At 54.9% G+C, this 24,871-nt stretch overlaps 2 protein-coding genes across 4 annotated transcripts in view; both read right to left on the bottom strand.

Annotated features, from left to right (window-relative positions):
* The window catches only part of LOC134175780 (fer-1-like protein 4), a 29,764-nt gene extending 9,085 nt beyond the window's left edge, over positions 1–20,679 (bottom strand). Inside the window, exons 1-32 of the mRNA XM_062642069.1 lie at positions 20,472–20,679; positions 20,334–20,389; positions 19,242–19,330; positions 17,703–17,802; positions 17,272–17,363; positions 16,650–16,691; positions 16,378–16,545; positions 16,058–16,118; positions 15,223–15,354; positions 15,032–15,094; positions 14,833–14,917; positions 14,416–14,575; positions 14,049–14,232; positions 13,234–13,420; positions 11,677–12,041; positions 11,058–11,166; positions 10,156–10,354; positions 9,333–9,453; positions 8,350–8,450; positions 7,997–8,084; positions 6,832–6,948; positions 5,853–6,005; positions 5,435–5,618; positions 4,791–4,915; positions 4,272–4,406; positions 3,486–3,659; positions 3,173–3,289; positions 2,843–3,004; positions 2,372–2,531; positions 1,281–1,369; positions 798–929; positions 448–496 (exon numbers count right to left, since the gene is read on the bottom strand). Of these exons, the coding sequence (XP_062498053.1) occupies positions 448–496; positions 798–929; positions 1,281–1,369; positions 2,372–2,531; positions 2,843–3,004; positions 3,173–3,289; positions 3,486–3,659; positions 4,272–4,406; positions 4,791–4,915; positions 5,435–5,618; positions 5,853–6,005; positions 6,832–6,948; positions 7,997–8,084; positions 8,350–8,450; positions 9,333–9,453; positions 10,156–10,354; positions 11,058–11,166; positions 11,677–12,041; positions 13,234–13,420; positions 14,049–14,232; positions 14,416–14,575; positions 14,833–14,917; positions 15,032–15,094; positions 15,223–15,354; positions 16,058–16,118; positions 16,378–16,545; positions 16,650–16,691; positions 17,272–17,363; positions 17,703–17,802; positions 19,242–19,330; positions 20,334–20,389; positions 20,472–20,550 (4,078 nt within the window). The 5' untranslated portion in view covers positions 20,551–20,679. The remainder of the gene's footprint in view (positions 1–447; positions 497–797; positions 930–1,280; positions 1,370–2,371; positions 2,532–2,842; positions 3,005–3,172; positions 3,290–3,485; positions 3,660–4,271; positions 4,407–4,790; positions 4,916–5,434; positions 5,619–5,852; positions 6,006–6,831; positions 6,949–7,996; positions 8,085–8,349; positions 8,451–9,332; positions 9,454–10,155; positions 10,355–11,057; positions 11,167–11,676; positions 12,042–13,233; positions 13,421–14,048; positions 14,233–14,415; positions 14,576–14,832; positions 14,918–15,031; positions 15,095–15,222; positions 15,355–16,057; positions 16,119–16,377; positions 16,546–16,649; positions 16,692–17,271; positions 17,364–17,702; positions 17,803–19,241; positions 19,331–20,333; positions 20,390–20,471) is intronic.
* A 1,915-nt stretch (positions 20,680–22,594) lies between these two features.
* Positions 22,595–24,871, bottom strand: part of CPNE1 (copine 1) — a 38,609-nt gene continuing 36,332 nt past the window's right edge. For 2 of the 3 annotated variants that reach the window (XM_062642081.1, XM_062642082.1), the window contains exons 15-16: positions 24,480–24,716; positions 22,595–23,710 (exon numbers count right to left, since the gene is read on the bottom strand). In XM_062642081.1, coding sequence (XP_062498065.1) covers positions 23,594–23,710; positions 24,480–24,716 — 354 coding nt within the window. In that variant the 3' untranslated portion in view covers positions 22,595–23,593. Of the gene's footprint in view, positions 23,711–24,479; positions 24,717–24,871 lie in introns of those variants that run through there. The other variant, XM_062642083.1, reaches the window with a different exon arrangement.

The raw sequence follows: 24,871 nt of genomic DNA, 5'->3' as shown, positions 1-24,871 counted from the left end.
ATCACCCCAGCAACAGCTTTTGCTTTCACCCAAGGCTTTGGCCTGTGTCAGGGTAACTGGAGCCATCGCTGTGTGTAACGAGCATCCTTATGGCATCTCCGATTCCCACAAGGCATGGCTGGATGGGTGGCACACATTCTGCTCTACGCTCACAATCCCATGCTCTTGCAGCTGGTTTTGCTGCAGGTGTTTGCTCACTCTGAAGGCTGCTGCTTCAATGCCATTTTCCATCATTTTCTGAGGAAGATTTGGTGGTTTTGGCTTGAAACAGCATTTGCCAACCCCTGCCGATGTTGCCAGTCTCTGTGCTGCCTTTTGCACTGCTTCTGCTGAATGTTGCAAAGCTGTTGCCTGCTCAGACCCCATTCCCACAAGGCCAGCACCCTCTGGGGTGGTTTCAGCCCTGACACTCCCCACAGGAGCACTGGGTATTGCCAGAGAACCCACCTGCATCATTCAGGTCGTCATTGTCAGCATCTTCCTCATCACTGCGTGTCTGAAACACACATATACACACACAGAGTCACCCCACATCCCTGCCAGCAAAGGCTTCCCCACCCAAGCACAGGACACTGTCAATGCTTTCCTGCCAGCAGGGTCAGTAACACCTAACCTGAGGTCATTTAACATCACCATCACTGCAGCAGGGTATCCAGGGAGTGCCTTAAGGACATTTTCTTCCCCCCAGATCCTCCCGCTGGCTTTTCTGTTTGCTATTTAAGGGACACAGGGCAAGGAAGGAGAACTGGGCAGACCCATAGCGCATCCTTGGCAAGACAGCTCTCATGAAACACTACCTGGTTGTACAGCTCCTTCAGGGACTCGTAGTACTTGGACCACCAGTCCAGCTCTTCCAGCTCTGGTTTCTCCTCTTCGTATTCTTCCTCCTTCTTTACAAGCTTATTGATAGGAATTTTCTTCAAAGGAGCCTTAAAAGAACAGAGAAAAGGGTTCAGAGGGAGGAAGCAACCCAGGACACCCATTCACCCATGTGCGCTGGGAGCCTCTGCCTCAGCTTTCAGGCAGAGCACACGAGATGCAAAGCTACCTGCAGCTCCAGGTCTGTGCTTTGCTATAGAAACAAAGGCACAAGGAACCACATCTCTGCTCCCGGTGCCCGACTCCAGCCATGCAGCAGTGCTGATGAACAAGAGTGTTTGGGAGCAGAGCAAAACACAGTGCTTGAAACCCAGCTCTGAGCTTTCTTTGGGTGTAGCCTTCGGTCTGGCTTTCCAAACTGCTTTGTTTCCAGACTTTGCTGGGCCCAACACATCACTCACCTTCATAAGGCTGAGGGGGTGAGTGCTGGGACCTGGGTCGATATTCACCACAGTCTGAGAGAGAAGACGCTGCGATGAGACTTTCCGAGCTGAGATGAAGAGAGAGAATTTCACGTTTCCGTGGGTTTATTTCTGCCCCCTGCTCCCTCCCCTCTGGTCAGGTGTTATTCCACAGGGAATCCCTCCCTGTTGTGGGATTGCTTTTAAAGGTTTTGATAGCAGACCCTGCAGGAAACCCAAGTGCAGTGCTGAGAGCTGCCACCATCATCGCCACACTTGTTGCTGACTCCCACAGACATGAGATACACCTTCCCCGCTTAGAAATAACCCCTCAACCCTTTGCCTCTTCCCCTTTGTGCTGTATTTATTTACACTTCCAGATCAGGAGCTCTGGCTGTTGTTATCACTGAGCTATTTAGTGAATCCATTGCCCAATGAACAGACCTCGACCCAATGATGTGAGAGAAGCATAAACATTTCAATCCATGGTCCTAATGGACCAGCTCCCTAAAGCCTGATGGAGGCATCACTGAAGACAGCTCTGCAGCCTGGCTATAGAAGGTTGGAACAGGTCAATGCAATAACCCTTCTCAGGCCAAACATCTCTGATTCTAGACACAAACTTTCCACAGGAATAAGTCACTGCCTGGTACCTACCCCATCTGAATGTCCTGCTGGACTAAGACATCTTTATGAGCCATTCACCCTCTCCTACTGGCTACAAACGTAATGCAAACAGTGCCTGGGAAAGAGACCCTGAGAAGATGCCACATCCACAGGTGAAGCCCTGCTGGTGTGATGGGGAGGGAAGCGTTAAGCTAACCTTGGAGGAAACAATCTGCAAGCTGCCCTTTGTCATTCCCAGACTGGGATGCCAGACCTTACACAGCACTCCATTACTTGGCTGCTGCTGTTTGCCAAGCACCAGTCTGGAGCCAAGCACTACAGACCAGGACCATAACCTGTCTCCAACCCCAACCTGTCCCATGCTGTGTGTTTGCTGGGCATCCTATGGCTCTCAGAGAGGGCTTTGCTGCCTGGCTAGCAGGGAATGGAAGCTCCCTCAGTGGAAGCCTCACCGAGCAGCTCACCTTTGGGCACATCTTCTGGTTCCTCCTCCAGCTCTCTGGGAGAGAATTTCATCACGTTGGACACAACGTGGGTACCCACCATCACCGTGCGCCCAAACGCCCGCTTTTCCACCACAAAGATGCTGAGGGGAGGGTGCAGGTAGACCTGCTCTGGGAGCTCCTGCAGAAGAACCCCAAAACGAACCTGCAGACTGGGGTTTGAAGGAGCAAGGGCAGTACCCATGGCAGCCCTGCCACACATGAGACGGTCTGACGGTGCCTCGCAGCTCTGCCCCAGCATCAAAGCCTTGCAGTGACAAGTGATGCTCAGACTGCTTTTGGTGGGCAGTTTCATAAAGGTTTTATCTGCAGCTGAACCGTGGGGCCACAGGAGAGCAAAGCCCCCAGGGGCAGCTCCCCTGCTGTGACCTTGCCCCATGCAGACAGGCAGCGCATGGGTGCAAAGCGGCCGCGGCGTGCCCTGCTACTCACCACGTCCATGTACTTGACCAGCTCGGTGAAGTTGGGGTTCTCTTTGTAGGCTACGATCACCTCCGACTCCACCTTCTTGCCAGCGCATTCAATGATCACCTGGGGCTGATCCACCTCGAACAAGTTCACCCGCTTCAGGTCCCGCAGGCCCCAGAAGAGGATCTGAAGCACAACACAAAGAGGGGCATGAGGCCACCCTCCAACCCAACCACACGGTGACCCCGGGACTGTTTCTTCCTCATGTCGAACACCTCCGTTTCTCCTCTGCTCAGGCCTCACAGGCACATCTGAGCTCCAAGCGGGATTCCAGCCCGCTGGAAGGTGGCACACCTCTATGCGGAACTCCTTCAGCACCGGGCGGATGCCCTCAGGGATGATGAACCGGCCATCGTGGGGGTCTCCCAGGTAGTCGGGCTCCTTGGGCTCCACGTCCTCGGGCACCGATGGCTGAACAGATGGATACAGAGGATTCCCATTACTTTCAAGTAATGAAAGCCATCCCTACTCCATGCCGTGCCCCTTCTCCCTCCCCTCTTGGTCTGTGTTCACAGGCTCTGACCCTGCAAAGTCCAGATGTAGCTTTCAACAAGGGATCCTCTGGTGGGTCGCACAACCAGAGAGCAGCTTCCTACAAGCCTGTTACCTCCAAATAGCCACTGTAATCCAGCTCAATGAGCTCAAAGGTGGCGATGAGCTCCCCCGCTGCTTTGGTGCCCTTGTAGAAGTCGAAGAACTGCAGGGCAGGTTTGGTGTAGGGCTCATCCACCAGCTTCACCTGCGGGACCGCAAAGGCCTGGCCGAGGAACTCAGGAGACCCCTGCAGGAGAAGGGGGAATGGGTCAAAGCATCCCTGCATTGTCTCACCTCCTCAAAGAGCACCCCTGATTCCAGCCAGTCTGGGACAGCACAAGACCACTCTTCCACCCTTGCCATCCTCTGCTTTGATTTCCTCTGCTCCATCCAGAGCTAGGAGCAGACCAGACGTGCCTGCAGCAGGTCCTCTCAACTCCCAGTCCATCTCCATGCAGGACTGCCCAAAAGGCTTTGCCATGCACCAGAGCACATCAGGCTGTTCAGTGTCCTCCAATCAGAGTGTTAATGTCTCCAAGGATCCCACAACCCCTCTGAGCTCCAAACCCAGAGTTTCAACTCCCTCTGGGTGAAGGTTGCTTCCTTACATCATTTTTCTCTGGTTCCAACTGGTGTTCCTTGCCCGTCATCCTGTCCCTGGGTACCTCTAAAAGGGTCTCCACCTTTGTGCCCTCTCCCATCAGGCAGCTGTAGGCAGCAGTAGGGCACTGCTTTTGCTTCATCTTCCCCAGTCTGAATGTACCCAGGTCTCCACTTCTCATCCTGCCCTGTTCTCCAACCCCAATCTGCCTTCCCTGGCCTGCAAAGTACAGCACGAGGGCAGCGGGGCCGTACTCACAAAGTTATTGTGGCTGAAAAGGTTGACAATAACAATGGGGGTCTCTGTTTTCAACTCTTCCTTTTTCCCATCTATAATGAGCTGGTCAAACAGAAGGAGCTCGTTCCACATGGGGCTCAATGTCTCCTCCAGCATCTGCAGACAGAGGCAGGAAGGCTGAATGTACCACAGCCAGTGGAAACAAACTACATACACTTCCTAAAGAGAGTGGACTGAGCCCCTCCATCATGCAGCCACACACAGATGGTGCCTTGCAGGAGGGGACATTGATGGTAAAAGCGTGATCAGCACCTTGGGACACCTAGCACATGCCAATGAGCCTTTGTGACCACAACACACACGCTTTGTCAGTGCTCCCTGGACAGAATCACACCAACCAGAGCACATCTCATGCCTGGCGTTATGGGATTTCCAGGATCACTGCCATGGCACTGGCCTTCAGCATGTTAGTGAGGACATGGGGATTCCTCTGTCCCCAAGTCCCCCAGGAAGGCAGAAGCAAGGGTTCAGTGCTCTCACCCTGGTGGTCTGGCAACAAGTTGAAAACACCACTCTTGCAAATGGATCTGAAAGGCCGTTGTCATCTGCAGGGAGGATCCCTCGAGCCTGGTACAGATGTGCTCGCAGCTGGAAATAGCTGAAATCTGGTGAGAAAAAGAGAAGGTCCCTGTGGCCCAGTCCCTTCCTGTGTGAAGGAGAGGGCCAGCCGGGTAGGAGTGGGCACATCCTGCAAGGAACGGGTTCCCCTTCTAGGGGCACCCACGGTGGCTCTCGGAAGGCCAACACATCTCAAAAGGTTTGGCCAAGCGAGACAAGCTCAGGAGGCTCCGCAGGCTCCTCTGGGAAGCACATGACATGAAATGTGCAGTGAGTTTCTGTGGGCATCTTCTGGGGACGGGGACACCACCAGGCCTCAGAAAAAGGGGTAGACCTTGTGCCCGTTACTGCTTTGGAAGCATAATCAGTGCCTATGAAACACCCATCCTGCCTGCTGGGTGAACGTGTCCTCACGAGAGCAAACTGGACCTGCCTGTCCCAGTCATGGCTTGGGGGTGATGTGGAAATAACAGATGAGGTCCTGCTCCTCGGACACGGAGCCGGAGGCAGGATCTCACACCTACCTGCTCATGGTTAAACCATGGGAAAGGGGCACCTGCACTCACCATCCCTGCTGAGCCGGCTGGGAGGGCTGCATGCCGAGAGCTGGGCAATCTCCTGTCCGCTCTCAGAGAGGGGCTTGAACTCCTCAGGCAGCTCCAACAAACAGTTCTTCGCGTATTTGGTTACCCCAAGCCACATGTAGATTTCCAGCTTGGCAAAGATCCCACCAGTGTGTAAGCCAGGGACCTGGAAGCACAGGAGGTTCAGCAGCATCCCCACCTCAGCCATACCCCCTTCAGACCAAGATGACCACATCAGCCAGCAGACACAGCACCACATGGACAGAGGCAAAAGGCAGTCATGGAGCAAGAGCTGTGCTTCCTTGTGAACTCCAGGATTCCACAAAGGAGGGCTGGAAGCAACGATGGAGAAGCGGCACAAAGCAAGCAAGAGCACGCTGTTTTGGTTTATAAGCCCTACCTTCATAAAGACAGTCTGGATCTTTGCACAGTCCTTGCCTTTCTCCTCTTCGACTACGGAGTACAGGATGTTCTGTGCAGGAATTCTTGCGTACGCCACACGTTTGCCGTTGCTGAGCATCCAGATGAGTACATCGGGAAGGGTGCATTGGGGCTGGAGGGAGGAAAGGAATGTCACATACCTTGTCCTCCCTCCACTGACACAGTGAAAGCGAATGTCTCCCCCACTTCTTTCTTCCTCCCCAGCTTTATATGTTGAGCACGATGCTATGTGGTCTGGGATATCCCTTGGATCAGTTGGGGTCACTGTCCTGGCTGTGTCCCCTCCCAGTCCCTTGTGCACCCCGAGCCCACTTGCAGGTGGGGTAAAAGCAGAAAAGGCCTCGATCTATGCAAGCACTGCACAGCAATAAGGAAAACATTCCTGTGTTATCAACACTGCTTCCAGCACGAATCCAGAAACGTCACCCCCATACCAGCCACTGTGAAGGAAACGAACTCCATCCCAGCCAAAACCAGCCCAGCCGGTTTCTTGGAGCAACCCGTGATCCACTCAACCCCATGCCATGTTGGGCAGAAGGACCCCTCATGAGGCTGGACAAGTGGCATCCTACCCCACACCTCGACAGACGCCCAAGTGCTGATCCATGGGAAGAAACCTCGTTAGCTGGCATCCAGCAATGAGCGCCCAGCATAAAGCTGCAGTTCAGGCTGAGAGCAGGACTGAAGCAAACACCGATGGAAGCAACGACTTCTTTTAAACTCTAACCCGTGTTCTCTTCCCCATCTCACTTTCACCTGTACCCATAACCGACCCAAACCAAGACCGCCAGCCTCCAGGCAGGGGCCAAAAGTGCTCAGTGTATGTGCAGGGCTGGCTCAGCAGAGCCAGCAACGTTCCCAGTGGAAGGCAGGAAGCGCCTTCTCCTTGCCTGCTCCCTCTGCTGCTCGGACACGGGGTGCCCCTGGGGCAGCTGTACCTCTTTAGCCACCAAGCGCAGCTTTGCCAGGATCCTCCTTGTCTCCTTCACCTTCTCCTTAACGTTGGCTCGAGTCAGCCACCGCTTCACCCGGAGCCCCTGCTTCGCATACAGGATCTGCACAGAGGGCACAGCACCGGATGCCATGAGCGGGGCGTGCTGATCGCATCCATCCCGCTCCATCACACCCTGACCTCCACCGTGGCTCAGATGTGTAAGGAATAAACATTTCAGAAACTGGTGGTTTTAAAGCTCCAGAGGGTACCTGGGGGAAGCTTTGCACAAGAAGCAATTTGGGGCCACAGAGATATGGGATGCACAGAACTGGAAGATGGGCCTGGGCTTTCATGTCCATTAGTTGATAGTGTACACATCTGAGAAAAGGCTCTGTGATGAACCAAAGCCAATAGTGAAATCCAGAAGGAATTCTGTATGGACTGACAAGGCCAGAAAAACTCATCTCTTGGGCTGGTTCTTCCTTTCAGAGTCTTAGCAGAGTACCTTCACCATACCTCAGCTGATGATGTGTGGGGAGACAGAGAGAAAGGAGTTGGGACCTAGACTTGCCTACGTTTTGTTTTCTGCTGCTGTCATTGCATTTTGGTCAGCCTTTCAAAGCCTGATGGGGACTATGACTACAGCTGTGCTGTGATGGAGGATACGTAACTGAGCTCCCATTCAGACAGTCGGCCTTGTCTGCAGGATTATGAGCCCCTAGGTGATGCCTTCTCTGGGGACAGGCAGATGGACGGCTGTTGTAGGTTGCCTGGATGGGTACCCAGCCTATACGGGCTGAGTTTCCAGGGGCAGTGGGTCTCAGTGAGCTCCCCCTAAAGTGCCTGCAGGAATAGCCTGCAGCAAAGGACCTCCATCAACTTACTGGGCAGCATCATGCATGTGCTCAGCCACACGTGTCCCACAGGGCAGGAAGGATGGCATCAAGGCACAGCATCTATATAAAACTGGAGGCAGCCATGACCAGTCTCTGCCTCTGCTCCCCGTGCTGGAAGCTGCATTGCTCTGAGCAGAAGTGGGAGATGCCTATGACTGACACCATAAATCTTAGCCCCAAGTTTCCTTCTTAGCCTTGAGTTTTGCCACTCCTTCACAAGCATCCCTCAGAGCAGGGATTACAGGTTCCCACCACCCAAGTCCTACCACTTACAATGCTGCGCATCAGGTACTTCATCCGACATCTGTCCAGGTTGTTTGGATGTGCCATTGTTTTTCTCTCTGCGCTGAGGGAATACTGCCTGCAACGAGAACAGCAGCGCAGGCTCTGCGTGCCCTGCACCCAGGAGGCAGAGCACAGCTCACACAGCAGGGCCACAAGCTCCAAATCCCTGGTACTGCTCTAAATGCACCAGAAGCCACCCCCTCTGCAATGCACTCACTTCTGCAAGCTTTCTAGTCAGAAAAGGGACTGCCCAGGACCTGAGGCTCCCTCTGCCCAGCTAGAATGGGATTTGAGCTCCTAACCTAAACCAAGAAACCATAGGGAATCAGGGACATTCTAACCTGCATCCTGCTACAAACTCCTCCAGCGCCTCTCGGAGCCGCACTTCTGCTTTAGCCTTTGGCCTTCTCAGGAGCTTCTCTGCATCTTCCAGCCCCTGCTCCTGTGGGGAAAGCACAACGCTGAGGGACCCTGAGCCCTGCTGCTGGCTCAGAGCGAGACACTGCAAGGAGGCACTTGGCATAAATGTCTTGTGCCCTTCTGCGGGGCTGGGGATTGTGAGAGTGCTGCAGGTCATCACTTCTCCTTGAAGCCTGGGGATAACCTTAACGCTGGCTGTTAAAGAACCTCATGTCTCAGGCCCTGAGCAGCCACTGAAGCACAGGGGAAGATGCCTAAGCCCAAAAGGGAAAGATGAAGCCCTGGGAAGAGAGACTGCACCCGCTGATGACAGCGCAAGGCTGAGTCTGCTTGCAGCGGCATCTCCCCTGCACGTGCAGCTCAGCACTGGCATCAGAAGAGCTTTTTGTCACAGGCATTGTGTCCTTCACACCTCTGGGAGCCACCGTAGGGCAGCACGGGCAGAGGCTCTGCACACACCTCTAAGGGGAAGGTGGGACTGAGCCCTGCGAGAGACACAGACTCGCATGGAACCGGGAGTGAGGATGCTGTTGGCAGACATAGAATCATGGAATATTTTGGGTTGGAAAGCACCTCAAGATCATCCAGCTCCAACCCCCCTGCCATGGGCAGGGACACCTCACACTAAACCATCTCACCCAAGGTCTTGTCCAACCTGGCCTTGAACACCACCAGGGATGGAGCATTCACAACCTCCCTGGGCAACCCATCCCAGTGCCTCACCACCCTAACAGGGAAGAATTTCCTCCTTAGATCCAATCTAAACTTCCCCTGTTTCAGTTTGAACCCGTTACCCCTTGTCCTGTCACTGCAGTCCCTAATGAAGAGTCCCTCCCCAGCACCCCCAGCTCCATGTGCCGCAAGGAAAGCGGAGCAGGTGCCACAGACACCGTGCACACGCTACCAGGCGCTCTGCCAGCTTGACAATCCAGTTGGACACGCAGAGTCTCCAAGTGTGATCCTCCCAGCAGCTCCACACGTACACGCAGGGTTTCTCGTGCGTCATGGGCAGGCAGCTGTATGACCTGAGGGCAGCAGGCACAGGGGGTTATGCTGCTGTCACACACCGTGTCACAGCAGAGGGAGCAGGGTCTGCGCTCCCTCTTCCCCATAGAGAACTGGCTTTTCTGGGCCCTGCACCACAGACATGGCTGCAAGCTCCTGGATCTGCCCTTTGTCATCCCAAACTAGCGCACGGGGTTGCTAGCAGGGAGCAGCGTGTGCCCAGTGGAATGAAGCTGATGGGTGCAGGGGATGCTGCAGGGCCTTCCTGCTGCTATGGCACCGAGTAGCAGCAGGCACAGGGCTCACAATGCAAATACCAAGGCATTGCCAGGCCTGGGGGACAAACCAGGCAGCATTCCCAGAGCAAGCATGTCATCAGAAGAGTTTGTGTATGGGTCTTGCCTGCCCAGCATAGGACAGCATGTGCCAGAGCCCTCCTCTCCTTCCTCCTCACTGGAAGCAAGCCCTTAAGATGCTGCCTGTTAACCAGAAAAGGGGCTGCTGATACTGATGGGTCACAGTTTGCCCTGGACACCTGCACACATCAAGCAGACACCAAAAGGCCTGTAGGGATAATGAGCAATGGCAAGCTGAGGGTTTGCAAAGAGGAAAAAGACTGCACAGCACTGGCATTGCTGAGCAGACCTCTCAATGTCTGCAATAACCAGCCTGGGAAGGTGAGGCAGGACCAGGGAAGGTGGGAAAGGAGGACAAAGGCTCACCTTTCGTACTCCATGGGCTCCGGTCTCTGGCTCTTTGTCACTGACTTGTTCAGTGCTGCTGAAGCTGGGGCCAGGACTTCAACATCCAGCTCACCCTCTGAATCGGAGTCCAGCAAAGGCTGCTTTTCTTCTTTCCCTTCTCCCTTTTCCACTTTTCTCCGTGCTTTGGTCTCAACCTCTTCAGCTTTGCCATAGTTCCCTTGAAGTCAGGCATTGAACAGGTAAGTGGGATCACCGTTAAACAAGTTTCCTAGCTCACAAAACCAGAGTGCAATCATCCTGCCAAGAGAAGCACGTGGCCATGCACTGCTATTGGAACTAGCAATTCAGCAGCACCCAAGCACCAGAGCATCAATGGATAACCAGGAGGTCTGAGCTGGGTGACAGCAAAGGAGTTCTTGTGCATACCCTCAAGTTCCACCCGCTCCTCCAGATGCTGTCACCTACACCCATACACTGGGGTCAGCCCCAGTCACCCAGGAAGACCTCTCAGCATCAAGCATCTCCACCCACCCAGCTCAGTAGGTGAGGGCTTGGACCTGCTCTCCTGCTGCTGATTCCCCATCACCCACTGTCACAGCCCCTCAACACCGCACAGCCAACCCCAGCACTCCAGCTTATCCCTCCTCTGCTTCCTTTCCTTGCTCCCAAACCCTTCTACTTCTCATCCCCACTTCCCAGGAGAGCTTCAACTCTTCTCCCCACACAGGTAGCTCATACAAATGCTGCAAATCTCCAATCCCATAGGAGAGCATCCAGAATTCTAAGGTAATGAAGGCACTCCCTGACCTCATCCTCCATCCTTCCCAAGCTCCTGTTTCGGAGGCTGGCACCTCAGGACCACAGCACTAACTTGGGCTGTTCCCATAGCTTCTGGACAGAGGTCCCTGGGGAATACCCACCTATAGAGACCTCAAAGCTGACAGGCTTTGAGCCGAGAGAGGAGTCCATCATAGTGGCTTCAAAGAAGGCAGCAAAGAGAAGGAATTCCTCCTTCCTCCCCAGCGCGTTCTGAGCAAGGAGACAGAAATCAGCCCGAGAGCTTCGTGTGCCAAACCACTGCCTCAGCAGGAACTGGGAGAGCACAGGGGATACCAGGGGGATGCTGCTGAGGTCGCTACCACTGGGTATCCCCGGGGGCTGGTGCAGAGCCATGGCTCTGACTGATGCTTGTGTGAAGCCACTGAGCAGATCTGTAGGCTAAGGGATGGCTGCTCTATCAACACAGCTGCATCCCGCCTGCCTTTCCCAGGCCAAGTGGAGACCCAGGACCAGCTGTCAGCTCCCTGGCTCCAGGGGAGAACAAGCTCATGCTCAAAAGCAGCTGTGCCCTGGGAATAACACCCATGTGAGAGCCCTTCCATGGGGATGCTCCAAGCCTTACTGTGGGAGGCAGTGGGTCTGGCCTCAGCCCTTACAGTGGCTGGGAGCGCCCTGCATGGCCCAGCCCTGGGCAGGCTGGGTTTGCTCCAGCGCTGCCGCACCAGCAAATGATCCCAGTGCCAGCACTGCAGGACTCACCTCGGGGAGCGGATGAAGCTCTTCCACCTCCACAGTGACCTCCTCGGGCTGCTCGACCTCATGAGAGCCCCCCGGCTCCTCCTCTCCCCGCAGCTGCATCAGTTCCTTGGCTTTCTCCTTGGATTTCTTACTTTTCTTCTTCAGCTTCAGCTTGCTCAGGGCACCTTTCACCTTGTCCCCAAGCTTCCTCTCTGCCACGCCGGGGCTGCTGAAGATCTCCACTGTGATGGCCATGAGAAGGCGTCCCCGGTAGAAGACCCCCTCGCCCATGCCCTCGTTGAGGTCTTTGTGGGTGTCCCGCAGGGCTGAGTTCTGGGGGGAGCCGTACAGGTTCACCCAGGCTGGGCCAAATGTGGGGTTAAAGCCTGCAGCGACAGGGACAGGGGATAACTGCACCAGAGGGGCTGATGCACAGGGACCTCCCTAGAAGAATACGTTGCAGTGCATGGGGATATGAATGCACTCCAGGCTTTCCTGCATCCCAGCCTCCAGAAGAGCACCATGGCTGAGCAGAGCGTGATGGCATGGGGCTGAGCAGAGGGTGATGGCATGGGGCTGAGCAGAGGGCAATGGCATGGGGCTGAGCAGAGGGCGATGGCATGGGGCTGAGCAGAGCGTGGTGGCATGGGGCTGAGCAGAGCGTGATGGCATGGGGCTGAGCAGAGGGCGATGGCATGGGGCTGAGCAGAGGGCCGTGGCATGGGGCTGAGCAGAGGGCGATGGCATGGGGCTGAGCAGAGGGCGATGGCATGGGGCTGAGCAGAGCGTGATGGCATGGGGCTGAGCAGAGGGTGGTGGCATGGGGCTGAGCAGAGCGTGATGGCATGGGGCTGAGCAGAGCGTGATGGCATGGGGCTGAGCAGAGGGCGATGGCATGGGGCTGAGCAGAGGGCGATGGCATGGGGCTGAGCAGAGGGCGATGGCATGGGGCTGAGCAGAGCGTGATGGCATGGGGCTGAGCAGAGGGTGGTGGCATGGGGCTGAGCAGAGCGTGATGGCATGGGGCTGAGCAGAGCGTGATGGCATGGGGCTGAGCAGAGGGCGATGGCATGGGGCTGAGCAGAGGGCGATGGCATGGGGCTGAGCAGAGCGTGATGGCATGGGGCTGAGCAGAGGGTGATGGCATGGGGCTGAGCAGAGCGTGATGGCATGGGGCTGAGCAGAGCGTGATGGCATGGGGCTGAGCAGAGGGCGATGGCATGGGGCTGAGCAGAGGGCGATGGCATGGGGCTGAGCAGAGGGCGATGGCATGGGGCTGAGCAGAGCGTGATGGCATGGGGCTGAGCAGAGGGTGGTGGCATGGGGCTGAGCAGAGGGTGGTGGCATGGGGCTGAGCAGAGCGTGATGGCATGGGGCTGAGCAGAGGGCGATGGCATGGGGCTGAGCAGAGGGCGATGGCATGGGGCTGAGCAGAGGGTGATGGCATGGGGCTGAGCAGAGCGTGATGGCATGGGGCTGAGCAGAGCGTGATGGCATGGGGCTGAGCAGAGGGCGGTGGCATGGGGCTGAGCAGAGGGTGGTGGCATGGGGCTGCCCAGCATGTCCCCAAAGCCTCACCGTTCCTGCCAGGGTCTGAGATCTGCTGCAGGTCAATGTAGTGCGTAGCAATGGCCACATCACCAACGTTGGCATCATCCAGCACCTGGACTTTTATCTTCCTGGCCAGAGGTGGGAACATCTCAATGAAGCTGATCTGCTCGTTCCACTCGGGCTCAGTGGTGCTGGTCTCCACCGATGTTTCCCCCTGGGAAGGAGAAGGTGTGAAAGCCACACAGCCTCAGCCAGAGCAAGGGATGCCTCGGAGCCTCTCTGGGAATGGCATATCCTATATCTCCTGCAGACAGTGCCAGGAAGGCCCTGGATGTGGCAGTGTCGCTGCTCCTGCCCCATCCCAGCAATCACTCTCTGTGCTTCACCAAGGAGGGCTGTCCCGAAGCCCTGCACTGATTCTCATCTTAACAAATATCACAGGACCAGAAACCCTGGCCTTGGGTGCAAGGAGAGGGCCATTAGCTCAGTAAACTCTCCCAGGGGAGTCAGGCTGAGTCCAGCTTGCCACAGAGGATTTCTTGTATGCTCTGGGATGTATTTGCCCCTATGTTTCGGGGTATGAAATCTCCGCTTGCTCATCCAGTGGCTGTGCTCAGGGCTGGGGCTGTCCCCATCTGCAGGGACATAAGTCCCATAAGAGCCACACATCCATGACCACATGGCTCAGGCCACTGCCAAAGGCAGCAGGACTTGGGCTCTCTCCCAGCCATCTCCAGTGGGATTGCTGCATCCCACGGAGGCTCCTGGCAGAATGAGCCTAACTCATGGTGCTGCACAGCCAAGGGAGGATCGGCCCCATGAAGCCCCCCCTCCAGACTCACCTGCTGCCCACAGAACGAGACCTGCACATAGGGGTCGATAAAGACCTTTTTCTCCCCTATGATTTTGGAGAAACCACCCATGATGCCCGCACTCATGCTGGGCAGGCCCTCGGCACGGTAGAGCTTGATGCAGACCCTGGCCCAGGGTCTCTCTGCGGGGACTCTCTTGGGCAGCAGCAGGTTCCTGAAAGACAAGTTCATGTTCTGGATCCCTCCTGGAGCCCAGGAAACGCAGTGCTGGGAAATGCCCTGACTGGCAGGAGGTTTGGATCCTGCTCCACCACACGTTTCGTTCCCCGGGTCTTTCCCCATTGAAACAGGGAATAATGAGGCAAAACTTGACCAGACAAGACCACACTGCACCTACCTCTCAATGTCCTCATCCCGGCTGCTGGAGGAGGTGGGAAGGGAGCTCACCGCATCCCCGCGTGCGGTGACGGAGATGTTGCACTTCACAAAGCCTTTCACGCCTGCCCGGGTGTCCGTGGGGTCGCTGATGACTGCCCACTTCTGGAAGAACCTGTGGTCTGGGAGGGGAGGGAAGGGAAGGAGATCCCTATGGAGAGCCCAGGTGACCATTTCTCATCCCAAATACAGCGGCACAAAGGCTGCCCTGAGCCTGCCTCTGAACGTGCAGGAGGCATCACCAGCACCCAGAGAGCCAGGAGGAGAAGTAAGGGCTGCTCCTCATGTGAGGTGAGTGCTTCACATAGGGAGCCCTCAGCAGGCCCAGCGGTGTGAAGGACCATCAGTTTCAGATGGAGCGCAGTGCAGTCCATCCTACCTGGCTGGCTGTACACCGTCACAACATCCATCTTGAACGTTCCCATGCACTTTCCCAGGAATGGAATTGCCTTGGAATGAAAAACCTGCAGACAGCACAGACCCTCCTGAGCACCTTGCCCATCACTCCCTGCATCGACACGCAATAGTGTTGGGCTGTACCAGTTACAGATGAAGGATGAAGAGGAGCACATCCTTACCGAGATCTCTATGAGTCTGTGGAATAAAATGTCTCTTGGCTCGTGGAATTCAAACAAAAAATACTGGAAGAGAAGAGAAAAACACTTCAATCTGGGCTCCCAACACAGACCCACAAGTGCCACTGCCTGAGCGCATCCCCTGCAAGGACTTGGGATGCCAGCAGGGCAAGGACAGAGCCTCTGTCACATACTTCGTTGTAGAAGGGGCAGTTTGTTGACTTCTGTGTCGCCGTGTGCCTCTTCTCCTCTCCAACCTTGACTACCACAAAGGGGTTAATGTTCACCCCCACCAGCTTCTGGGCTTCGATGATATTAATCCCAACCTGAGAGAACGTGGGAGAAAACCTTCAGATCAACACTGCCCTTATTTCCAGCTCCATCTGAGCTTGTTTCAGCAATACCGGTAACACAAGTGTGCAGGGCAGTGCAATACTTCTCTTTGAATCCTACTGAGATGGACACCATTGGAAAGACTAGAATGTGGCTGTCTCATTTGCTTCAACTGGTTGCAAGTCTAAGATATGGGAGAAATGTTCTCACATTTGCTCTCAGTACAAGCAATTAGACAGCTGTTAAGCTGAAGAATAATAACTTCAAGGAAGGGATGGTAGGAAATTCCATCCTCGCAAAAGCTTCCTGCCTGGTCGATAGGACCCAGCTAAGCGATGCAAATGTGAGTCCATGTTTACTTAGAACCACCTCCCCTGAGGTCTGCAAGGGCAAATAATGGTACTGAGCTCCATTTCCAAACTTTACAGTGGGCTCAGATCAACCCGATGTCAGAGCATCAGTCAGAACCACAACTTCATACCAGCCTCCAGCATCTCCAAGAGAGCCCCTGCAGCATCCCTCCACCCCAGCCACGGCCCACATGTCCCTGGGGAAGCTGGGAGGCACCAGCCCTGCCTGGGTGCTCTCTGAAGCTGTGCTCAGGCAGTATTTAGCAGTGGCACAGGTGGCCACCAGGCCGATTCCCTTCTCCTGCACACCCATAGATGCAGGGACGTGCACCCAGCACTGCGGTACCTGGAAGCTCTGTGGGGTTGGGGTGGCAAAGAGGTCCCGTGCGGAGCAAAGTCTGGAGCGGCTGCGGAGAAGAACAACCCACGTGAGCAGGTCTGCATCCACAGGGACCTGAGCAAGGTCCCACCAAGGGAAACTATGGAAACCCTGGCAAATAACAGCCCCTCGCCCTGGGAACAAGCAAACCCCAACAGCCCCTGTTTGGCACCATTGGTGACTGAAGATCATCATTCTGCAGAGGCAGAATCCAAGAGATGCAGGATTCCTGCAGGAGCTGGCACTTCCCACCCCAGGGGCAGGAGAGCAGAGCACACCGCGGATACCTCCTCACAGGGCTGAAGACAATGCCCGAGACCTCCATCTCAGATGCATCGTAGAAATCTTCTTCCTCCTCTTCCTCTTCCTCATCCGTCTCCAGGCCCTTTGCCAGCTTCCTGCCCAGTGCAGCAGCTCTCCTGTCCAGTTCATTGCCTCTGGGCCCCTCGGCTGCCCTGCAAACCCCCACCACATCACTCGGCACGTTGTGAGTCCTGACAAGGGGTTAGTGCACTTCCCTGCACCCCAGAGGGAGAGCTGGTACACTGGGGATACTTACTCCAGCTCCTCGAACGCAGGATTGCGGATGATTAGCTCTGAACTGTAAGAAAAAGAGATGTTTTGCTGAAAAAACAAGTGTGTTGTGGCTGTTCGTGGATGCATTTAGTAACAGTGCCACAGCCACGCTCCTGCTTGGCTCCTGGCAAGGACAGCAGCATCCTCCCAAGTGATGCTTTTCCATTGTCTATGCAATGTGCCCACTGCTTCACCTCCGGCACTCCAGCAGTGACAGTGCCCAGGCCTCCCTTGCTGCTGCCTGTCACCCTGTTCACCTATATACCCACATCTCCCCTGGGTTTGGGTACCACCAAGGTTGATACAGTCCCAGGCCACGCTCTCTGCACCTTTGCAACCACAAAGCCTCACTCCCATCAGCCAGGAAGGCTGCAGAAATGCTCTCCAGCCCAAAAGGACTCCCAGGGTGCTGTGGGTTGCTGCAGTCACTTGTGAAGACAAGGTATTTGCTTTCCAAGACCTCTACTCACTTACTGCAGAGCAGAGATGCATCAGCCTGGCCAAGGTGGAGAGTAAACGAGGCTGGACTGCATCCCGAAGGCTGCCATGGACAAAGGCAGCAGTACAAGCTGCCTGGCTATTTGTTCCTCCTAGGATTTCTCTACCTGTCTTTCATCTGATAGACAAAGTCCTCTTCAACCCAGGTCCCAGCTGAGCCATCTGGAGGCTGGTAGCGCAAATCCAACTCGATGTAGATCTGCAAACAGAAAAGGAAACTGACACAAACCCACTGATCCAGCCACCTCAGCAGATGAAATACCCCCTCCTGCATCCATCACCCAGAATGGGGGGGGTTATTGAGCCTCCCTGCGTTCATTCAGGCCCCCAGCCCACCCTATGCACTTCTCGATGCTCCTTGAACCACTTGATGGGTATCAAGCAGCTGCATCGCTGCGCAGAGAGGCACAAATGCACAGCACTCCCGGGCTCAAAGCAGCCCCATGGATTCCCCCCAAGCCCCAAATCTACCTGGGAAGCATCACAGCAGGTTTCACTCAAAGCCTTCCCTATTGCCAATGGCCCACAGAGGACTTACACCAGTGACCCTCTGGTTCTTGTCAACAAGGGCTTCCCGAAGGATCAGCCTCCCGGCTGTCGTCAGGTGCTGAAGGCTGAGGACAAGGGTACCAAGCAGCCTGGAACAAAACCAGAGGCTGCAGCAACTGTGTTCATAGCATCAGTGCCCACATCCTGCGGGAAGAGAGGACCAGGATCTCCGCTCTCCTGCTCACAGCCCCTCCGAGCTGCAGTGAAGGCAGGAAAACGCTACGGAGTTTTCCATAGGGAGCCAGAATACCCGAGTCCCACTGACCATGAAGAGTTTGTGCTCAACCCCAGCCATGCCCAGGCAGCTGCTTGCAACCAAGCTGCCAGCAGTGGTTAAAGGCTTGTGCAGATCCAGTCCCACTGAGTGTGAGGAGCTCTCCCCACAGGAGCCAGCCTGTGTCTGGGCTCCCAGCAGAGCTGCTGAGGCTTCCCAGACAAAACAGGGAAGCAGAAGCTCCACAGAAGGAGATGCAGAAATAGGACATAAAGCCATGGCCATAGGGATGCCTGCAGCAAGTCAGACCAGAACATGCTTACTCCAAGGGGGATTTACCCTGGGAAGGGTCATGTTGCTCCCTGCAAGTGGCAAGATCGTGCTGTATAATCATCATCCCAGTGGGCTGATCAACTGCTTTTAAGCTCTGCTGTCACCTGCCATTACTCTGCTCCTCAGCAGCACAACTAAATCATTCTTATTTACCCCCCTTATTTAATGTCATACATCCAGCACCACTGGCATCAGAACCACCGGCTCCATCCCTCTTCTAGGACATCTGTCCCGTGTGGATAGACACTGTCAGTACCAGACCACCCACTTCCCACTGGATTTCCTTGGTCAGCGCAGTCAGGTCCCGGTGATTTGTTACTGTTTATCTGTTTGTCCTATAGCAGTTTCTATTGACATTTCAGTCAGAGATAATTCCCCTGATCCAGCTCCCATAAGGAAAGCATCCAGTAAACAGTGACAGAGTTCAGCCACACTTTCTGCTCTGGCTTTATCTTCAAGCATCTCGTGTGTGCTGTGTTCATTTGCTTCCTCCACACCCTCTCTGGCAGGCTTTGTAATATTATTAGCAGCCTCTAAAAAGCTGTTCCTGTTGGTTTGTCTTCAGTTCTTGCACTTTGCTTCTCAGAGTTGACACCTTTCCCTGTGGACTCATCTTTCACATGTCCTGGAAGGATGTGCCTCTGCTCTCTTGCTTGCTCCACCACTCTGCTGCAAGTCCTGCCCTTGTAGCTCTATCTTTTAGGGCCCCATTTTACCTGTGTCTGATCCAGATCCTTGGGTAGCCTCTGTTACTGCTGGCACAACCAAATCATTCTTATTCACTCCCTTTATTTAACTGAATATATACAGCAGTGCCGGCACACCAGAACAACCAGCTCCATCCCTCTTCTAGATGTTGTATCCTGTTCATCTTCCTTCCATCAGATTTCCAATAGATGATTCTACTCCCAGTAAACGATTCAAAGCCCAGCACATCTCTTGTCCCACTTCTCCTGGTCCCCCACCAACCAAAGGACCTACCTGTTACTGAACACCTTGCTGCAGTTGTAAACCTTAATGGACAGCGTTTCTCCCATGACGAGCTTCCCATAGTGAGGCCAGCAAAAGAGCTGCAAACAGAGCATGAAGAGAGGACAGCTCATTCCCAGGCCCACTTCCCACTGCCCGGTGGCCGACTGGGGTCCTCTGCGAGGTGACAAAGAGCACCACAGAAAGCTGCTGTGGTGGGGAGTCACCTTCCAGGGCAGACCCTGCAGCTGGGATGGAGGAACGGTGGGGAGGGAAGTGAGGGTCCCTCCAGCAGCACAGAGCCGCAGGGCAGCTGCCAAGGCAGCCAGAGCATCATCACCCTGGGAAGAGGAGGCTGCTTGTGCCTGTGGAGGACTCAGAGCTGGCAGGTTGTGGGGTGAGACAGGGCATGGGAAGGTGCAGAGATCACCCAGGGCAGGGAGCTGTCAGGCTGAAGCACACTGAAAAGCTGTGCCCCAAGGCTGCCATTCACCTGACACCAAAACGGGCTGGATGCCTGGTGGCTGCCAGGAGGGAAAGGTCCATCCTGCCCCCGAAGGCCTTCTCTTCCTTTCTCCAGGCCAGCCTGGCCTTGAACACTGCCAGGGATGGGGCAGCCACAGCTTCTCTGGGCACCCTGTGCCAGCGCCTCAGCACCCTCACAGGGAAGAGCTTCTGCCTAAGAGCTCATCTCAGTCTCCCCTCTGGCAGGTTAAAGCCATTCCCCTTGGCCTGTCCCTACAGGCCCTGGTCCAAAGCCCCTCTCCAGCTTTCCTGCAGCCCCTTTAGGCACTGGAGCTGCTCTCAGGTCTCCCCTTCAGGAGCCTTCTCTTCTCCAGGCTGACCCAGCCCAGCTCTCTCAGCCTGGCTCCAGAGCAGAGCTGCTCCAGCCCTCGCAGCAGCTCCGTGGCCTCCTCTGGACTCCCTCCAGCAAAACTCAAACTCAGCTCCAAGTCCCTCTTGTGCTCAGGACCCAAGAGCTGGACACATGGATGATGCTAGGAGGAAAACTCCACAGCTCCCCTGGGTGACACGATGCTAACCGAGATACTGCCGCATCCCATGGACAGCGCCTGCAGAGGAGCCCCCGTGCTTTGCCCTCACCTCCTCAAAGACAGCCTCCGAGCTGCACTGGATCTTCCTCGTCTTCTGGGCGAAGCCTTGGGAAGGAGAGCGGAGGCGTGAGGCGCCGGGTACCGCAGCCCCCATCCCTCCATCCCTCCCTGCTGCCCCCGGGCGCACCTCGGAAGCGGAGCTGGACCTGCCGCTCGCCGCGGCCCGGCAGCCCGTGCAGCCGCCGCACGCCGACGCTCAGCGCCATGGAGCCGGTGTGGGGCAGCGCGGGCCCCCTCGCCCCGCTCCGCCCGCTGTGACTCAGCCCCGACTCGCCCGGCCGGTTCGGCCGCCGCTCCCCGCCCCGCAGCCCCCGCCGAGGGGCTCGGCCCTGCGGCACCGGGGTTAACGGGAGCGCTCGGGCACGGCGACGGCAGCGCTGATGGACGGGGAGGGCAGGGGCCGGTGCTGGCCCTTCCCAGGGCAGGGAATGGAGGGAGAAGGGGTAAGAGACCGCGGTGGAGACCGCGCTCCTGGAGGGGACACGGGCTTCCGAAGCCGGGGCTGGAGGACACCAGCCTGAGCACTGGGGAGAGGACGGGAGCCCGGTGCTGCTCTCGGCCACCCCTGCGGCTTCCCCAGCACAAAATCGCTGCTTCTGGGGTTAAAACCACACAAAGCAAATAGAGGGAGGGTGGGGAAGGGCCTGGCAGCCCTCCGCTGAGGAGGGTTGGGCTGCCCTGACACGAGGGAACTGCACCCAGACCAGCATGTGCTCAGCAGCCCCTGCTCACCTCCTGCCTACCTGCACCGGAGCTTGCCGAGAGGAGCTGAACTGGTGGAGGCTGGACACCAGAGCACTGTCTGTGGGTACAGGCTGCAGCTCAGGCCCCAGCTCTCCGCAGGATAGAGACAAGCAGAAATCCAGGGACCATGGGGTAGGAGCTCCAGCAGCTCTGCATGGCCCTGCACCGGCCTCTGGCACCAGCAGCACCTCATGCCAGGAGTGTGCTCACAGCTGCACTCATCTGCTGCGCCTGATGCTCACCTCACCTGCACAAAAGCTAGTTAACGAGAGCTGCTGGAGCCCTTCTATAGCCCAGATCCAGGCCAGATGAAAGCAATTGTGCAACCACGAGCTCAGCAGGGTTGGGAAAGCATTTCTTCCACCTGGGGGTCTGGCTCTCCCACTCAGTGCCCAACACCAAACACCTGCACCCACACACCTTGCAGCAGTGGCTAATCCAGCTCTGCAAACACTGAGGAGTGAATCATGGCTGTGCAATGCCAGGCCCCTTCGAAGTGAGCCCTGTGGTTATTCCCTTTACTTCCCTCTTGCCCAAGAGCTTCCTGGAGTGCCAGGGAAGCTGGCAATGGAAACAAGCTGCAGTGGAAAGGATGCCACTTCACAGAGCAGCAACAAGACCATAGCAGGCTGGCAGCATTAGGCACCACCTCTGCGAACCCAAAGGAGCCCATCAGTTTAGGGCAGCACATAAAGCTCAGTGCTCGAGTCCACACCCAGTCATGGCTGGAGCAGAGCAAGGGCTGCAGTTCAGGCTGCTCAATGAGACAATCACATCACCACAGCGTGCCATGAGGGCAGTTTTCCTCCCTCTCTTCCCCACTTGTAACACGTTTTTCTTTAGGCAGCTGCTCAAGAAGAGAAGCTGCTTGGTTTCCTTCAAGAATCTAAGTGCAAGAAAACTGGTGCTGCGGGTTACCTGATGCAGTGTTTCAGAAGAGAGAGCCCAGTTTTCTCTAGAGGAGCCAGGGAGAACACATCATGGTCAAAACTGGCTTTGAGTAAGAAAGTAGCACAACTTCACCTTAACCCAGCGCTCCCAGACCCACAGCCCTTCAAGCACAAGCTACCTACTAGCTTGGTGGCAGGTACCATCCAGAACAACCAGTCTGATTGAAGAGGTGGATTCAAACTCAGGTCTTGCTTTCACCCGGGTTTGTAACCGACCAGTTCCACAGCCTGAATCACCAGGGCAGTTCCAATTGTTCTATTTCCTGGTTTACCTGGTGGAACAGACAAGTTCCTTCCTAATTTCACAGTAAAGAAACAGCCCATGTTACTGCAGGACAGGGCTGCAGGTTACACATTCCACAGCCTCAGTGATTTAACAAAACCAGGGATGATGGGCAACCTGCTCTGCTTTTGCAGCTGATCACACTCAACCTGGGCTGAGATGCTGAATCACCACCAGGCTACAACTATAGCAAAGACCTTTCATAAGCCAAAACATCCCATTGCTGGGAAAGAAAAGGAAAAGCAGAGAAAGGAAATAAGAGTCCAGACGTGCTAAGTAAATCAAAGCAGGTTATTTATTTATGAAATGTAAAGTGATGACCACTCACAGTGCAATGACAAATCCAGGCTTCTTTATCCCTACCTTGAAATCCCTGCCTCTCAATACAGTTGTGCTTTTCTACAGTCCCCAGACCGTAACACACCCTTCACCCTTCTGGGGACAAGGAAGCACCTCTCTGGAGTTCCATAGGCAGTTACATCTTCATTTTGTAACCTCTGTCACACAGCAAATCACTCAAAGCATCTTTATATCAATGTTTCCAGTTGCTGGATTTTGAAAGTCACATGAATGTGACTCATTGATCCCACACTGCCCCTGATTAATGAATGATTAACCTTCATTAATCCCCCCCCACCCCCCCCATAAGCAAAGTGCAGTGTTCAACAATGGCTCCCAGCAAGAGGCCATCACAAAAGCAGTTCTTGCTAAGAGAAGAACATGATTAAAAATAACGTGGCAAAATAGGGTCACTGACATGTAAAAATAAACCTTGACATATAAAAATATACTGGCACTTTAGAAAGGCACGACAGGAACTACCTCAGGCATCCAACCAACACACTTTGGTACCAACCAGGGCAGAAGGGTCCCCATTCCCAAGGCAGCTTGATAGAGGAAAAAAAATGTATCATGGAATGTATGACAAGGATCATTACAGCAATACTTCTACCAAACTCAGCACTGAAGCAGTGCACATGCCTGCTCTGACACCAAGCAGCAGCTGGGTCCTGTCAAGCAATGATGCACCACTGTTTCTAGGTAAAAAACTAACAAGATGGTGTCTGCTGTGATTAAAACTGCCAGCAGCTGTGGGTTTCTTCCATGTTTACATTCCCCCTGATGAGGAACAGGAAAGATCAAACACACAGAGCACAGGCAGGTAAGAGCTTAGTGTGACTGGTATGATCCCACAGTGTGCAAGGGAGGGTGTGGGTGCTGACAGCTCCCTTCACGCCGGTGGTGCCACAGGCAGCCAGGTCAGGCTGCAATCTACATGATCTTTACTTCAGGTGGTTTCACGGGTGGCCATCCCTGCCACTTATAGTAGGACACCAGCTGCTTCGGTACTTCAGCCAGAACCGTCTGGGAAAGCGCTTCCCGGGGAGCCTGCAAGGAGAACAGGGAGAGTGAATGAGGAATGCTGCAGAGAACGCACCGATGAGCCCAGTGACAAATTCTCTTACCAAGTTCAGAGCACAGCCCACCACATGCCTGTCTCAGGAGTTCCTTGCTGCAGTTTTAAGAGCACTTCCAGTCATTCCCAGTGAGCACTACGGATGCAAATCCCTTGTTCCCACCCCTACACAGCTCCCACCAAAGCCCAAGCTCACACAGCCTTTATATGCCCCTGATCTGGGTGGGAACCTGCCCCAGGCACCAATAAGGTCTCTTATTTTGGGTTTTCATTTTGACTCCACTCTTCAACCCCATTCACTGTGCAATGTGCATGAATGTTAGCGCCAGCAGTGGAAGGAGGGAGGAGCTGGAGAATGACAGGACAGCTTTCAACAGCAAGGAAGACTTCTATCAGCTTCTCTCAATCACGGGACTCAGCACTGGAGACTGACAATATGATCTCTGGTCCTTGCCTAAATGTTTGCAGACCAGGAGAGATCCTTTAACTCTGCCACAGCCAAGAGCTAACATACCAAATCAGTGCTACAACAGCTATCGAAGAAGAAGCTGCAAGAGAGCTGCGACAAGGCACGCAGTTTCAAACATAGAAGCAACCATCTCAGCTCTCACTGGGAATAAGCAGCTTGGACAGCACTGTGAGGGTGCAGCTCTCTGCCTTGTCTAGACGCATACTCAGTTTTCAGATGCAGTAACTGCATATACACTGGCACCAGGGCTGCTGAAGTCAGAGACAACATACATTTCTAAACTGTCGGAAAGGCACGAACTGGACAATGTCTCGTGCAGCTGGTTCTCCCGTCAGAGACTTCAGGACACCGTTATCTCCATCAAGGAACTCCATTGCTTTGAAATCAGCTTCACCGACCCCCACAATGATGATGGACATTGGCAGCTTAGAGGCATTCACAATCGCCTGCCTGGTTTGGTCAAGGTCAGTGATCTCTCCATCTGTGATGATCAGCAAGATAAAATATTGCTGAAAAACATCAGAAAGAGCCAGTTAGGGAGTTCACCACCAAAGCTCACCCAACAGAAGGGAAATGGAGCAATTTCCTTCCTCACTTTACCAGTCCATTCTAGCCCATCCTGAACACGGGAAACAGAAATATCAACCCCAAGGCAGATCCACAA

This window comes from Pezoporus occidentalis, unplaced genomic scaffold (genome assembly GCF_034315485.1).
Source record: "Pezoporus occidentalis ecotype Australia unplaced genomic scaffold, CSIRO_AGI_Poc_V1 ctg70, whole genome shotgun sequence".
Lineage (NCBI taxonomy): Eukaryota > Metazoa > Chordata > Aves > Psittaciformes > Psittacidae > Pezoporus > Pezoporus occidentalis.
Note: the sequence above shows the minus strand (reverse complement) of the source record. Positions and strands in the feature narration are given on the sequence as shown.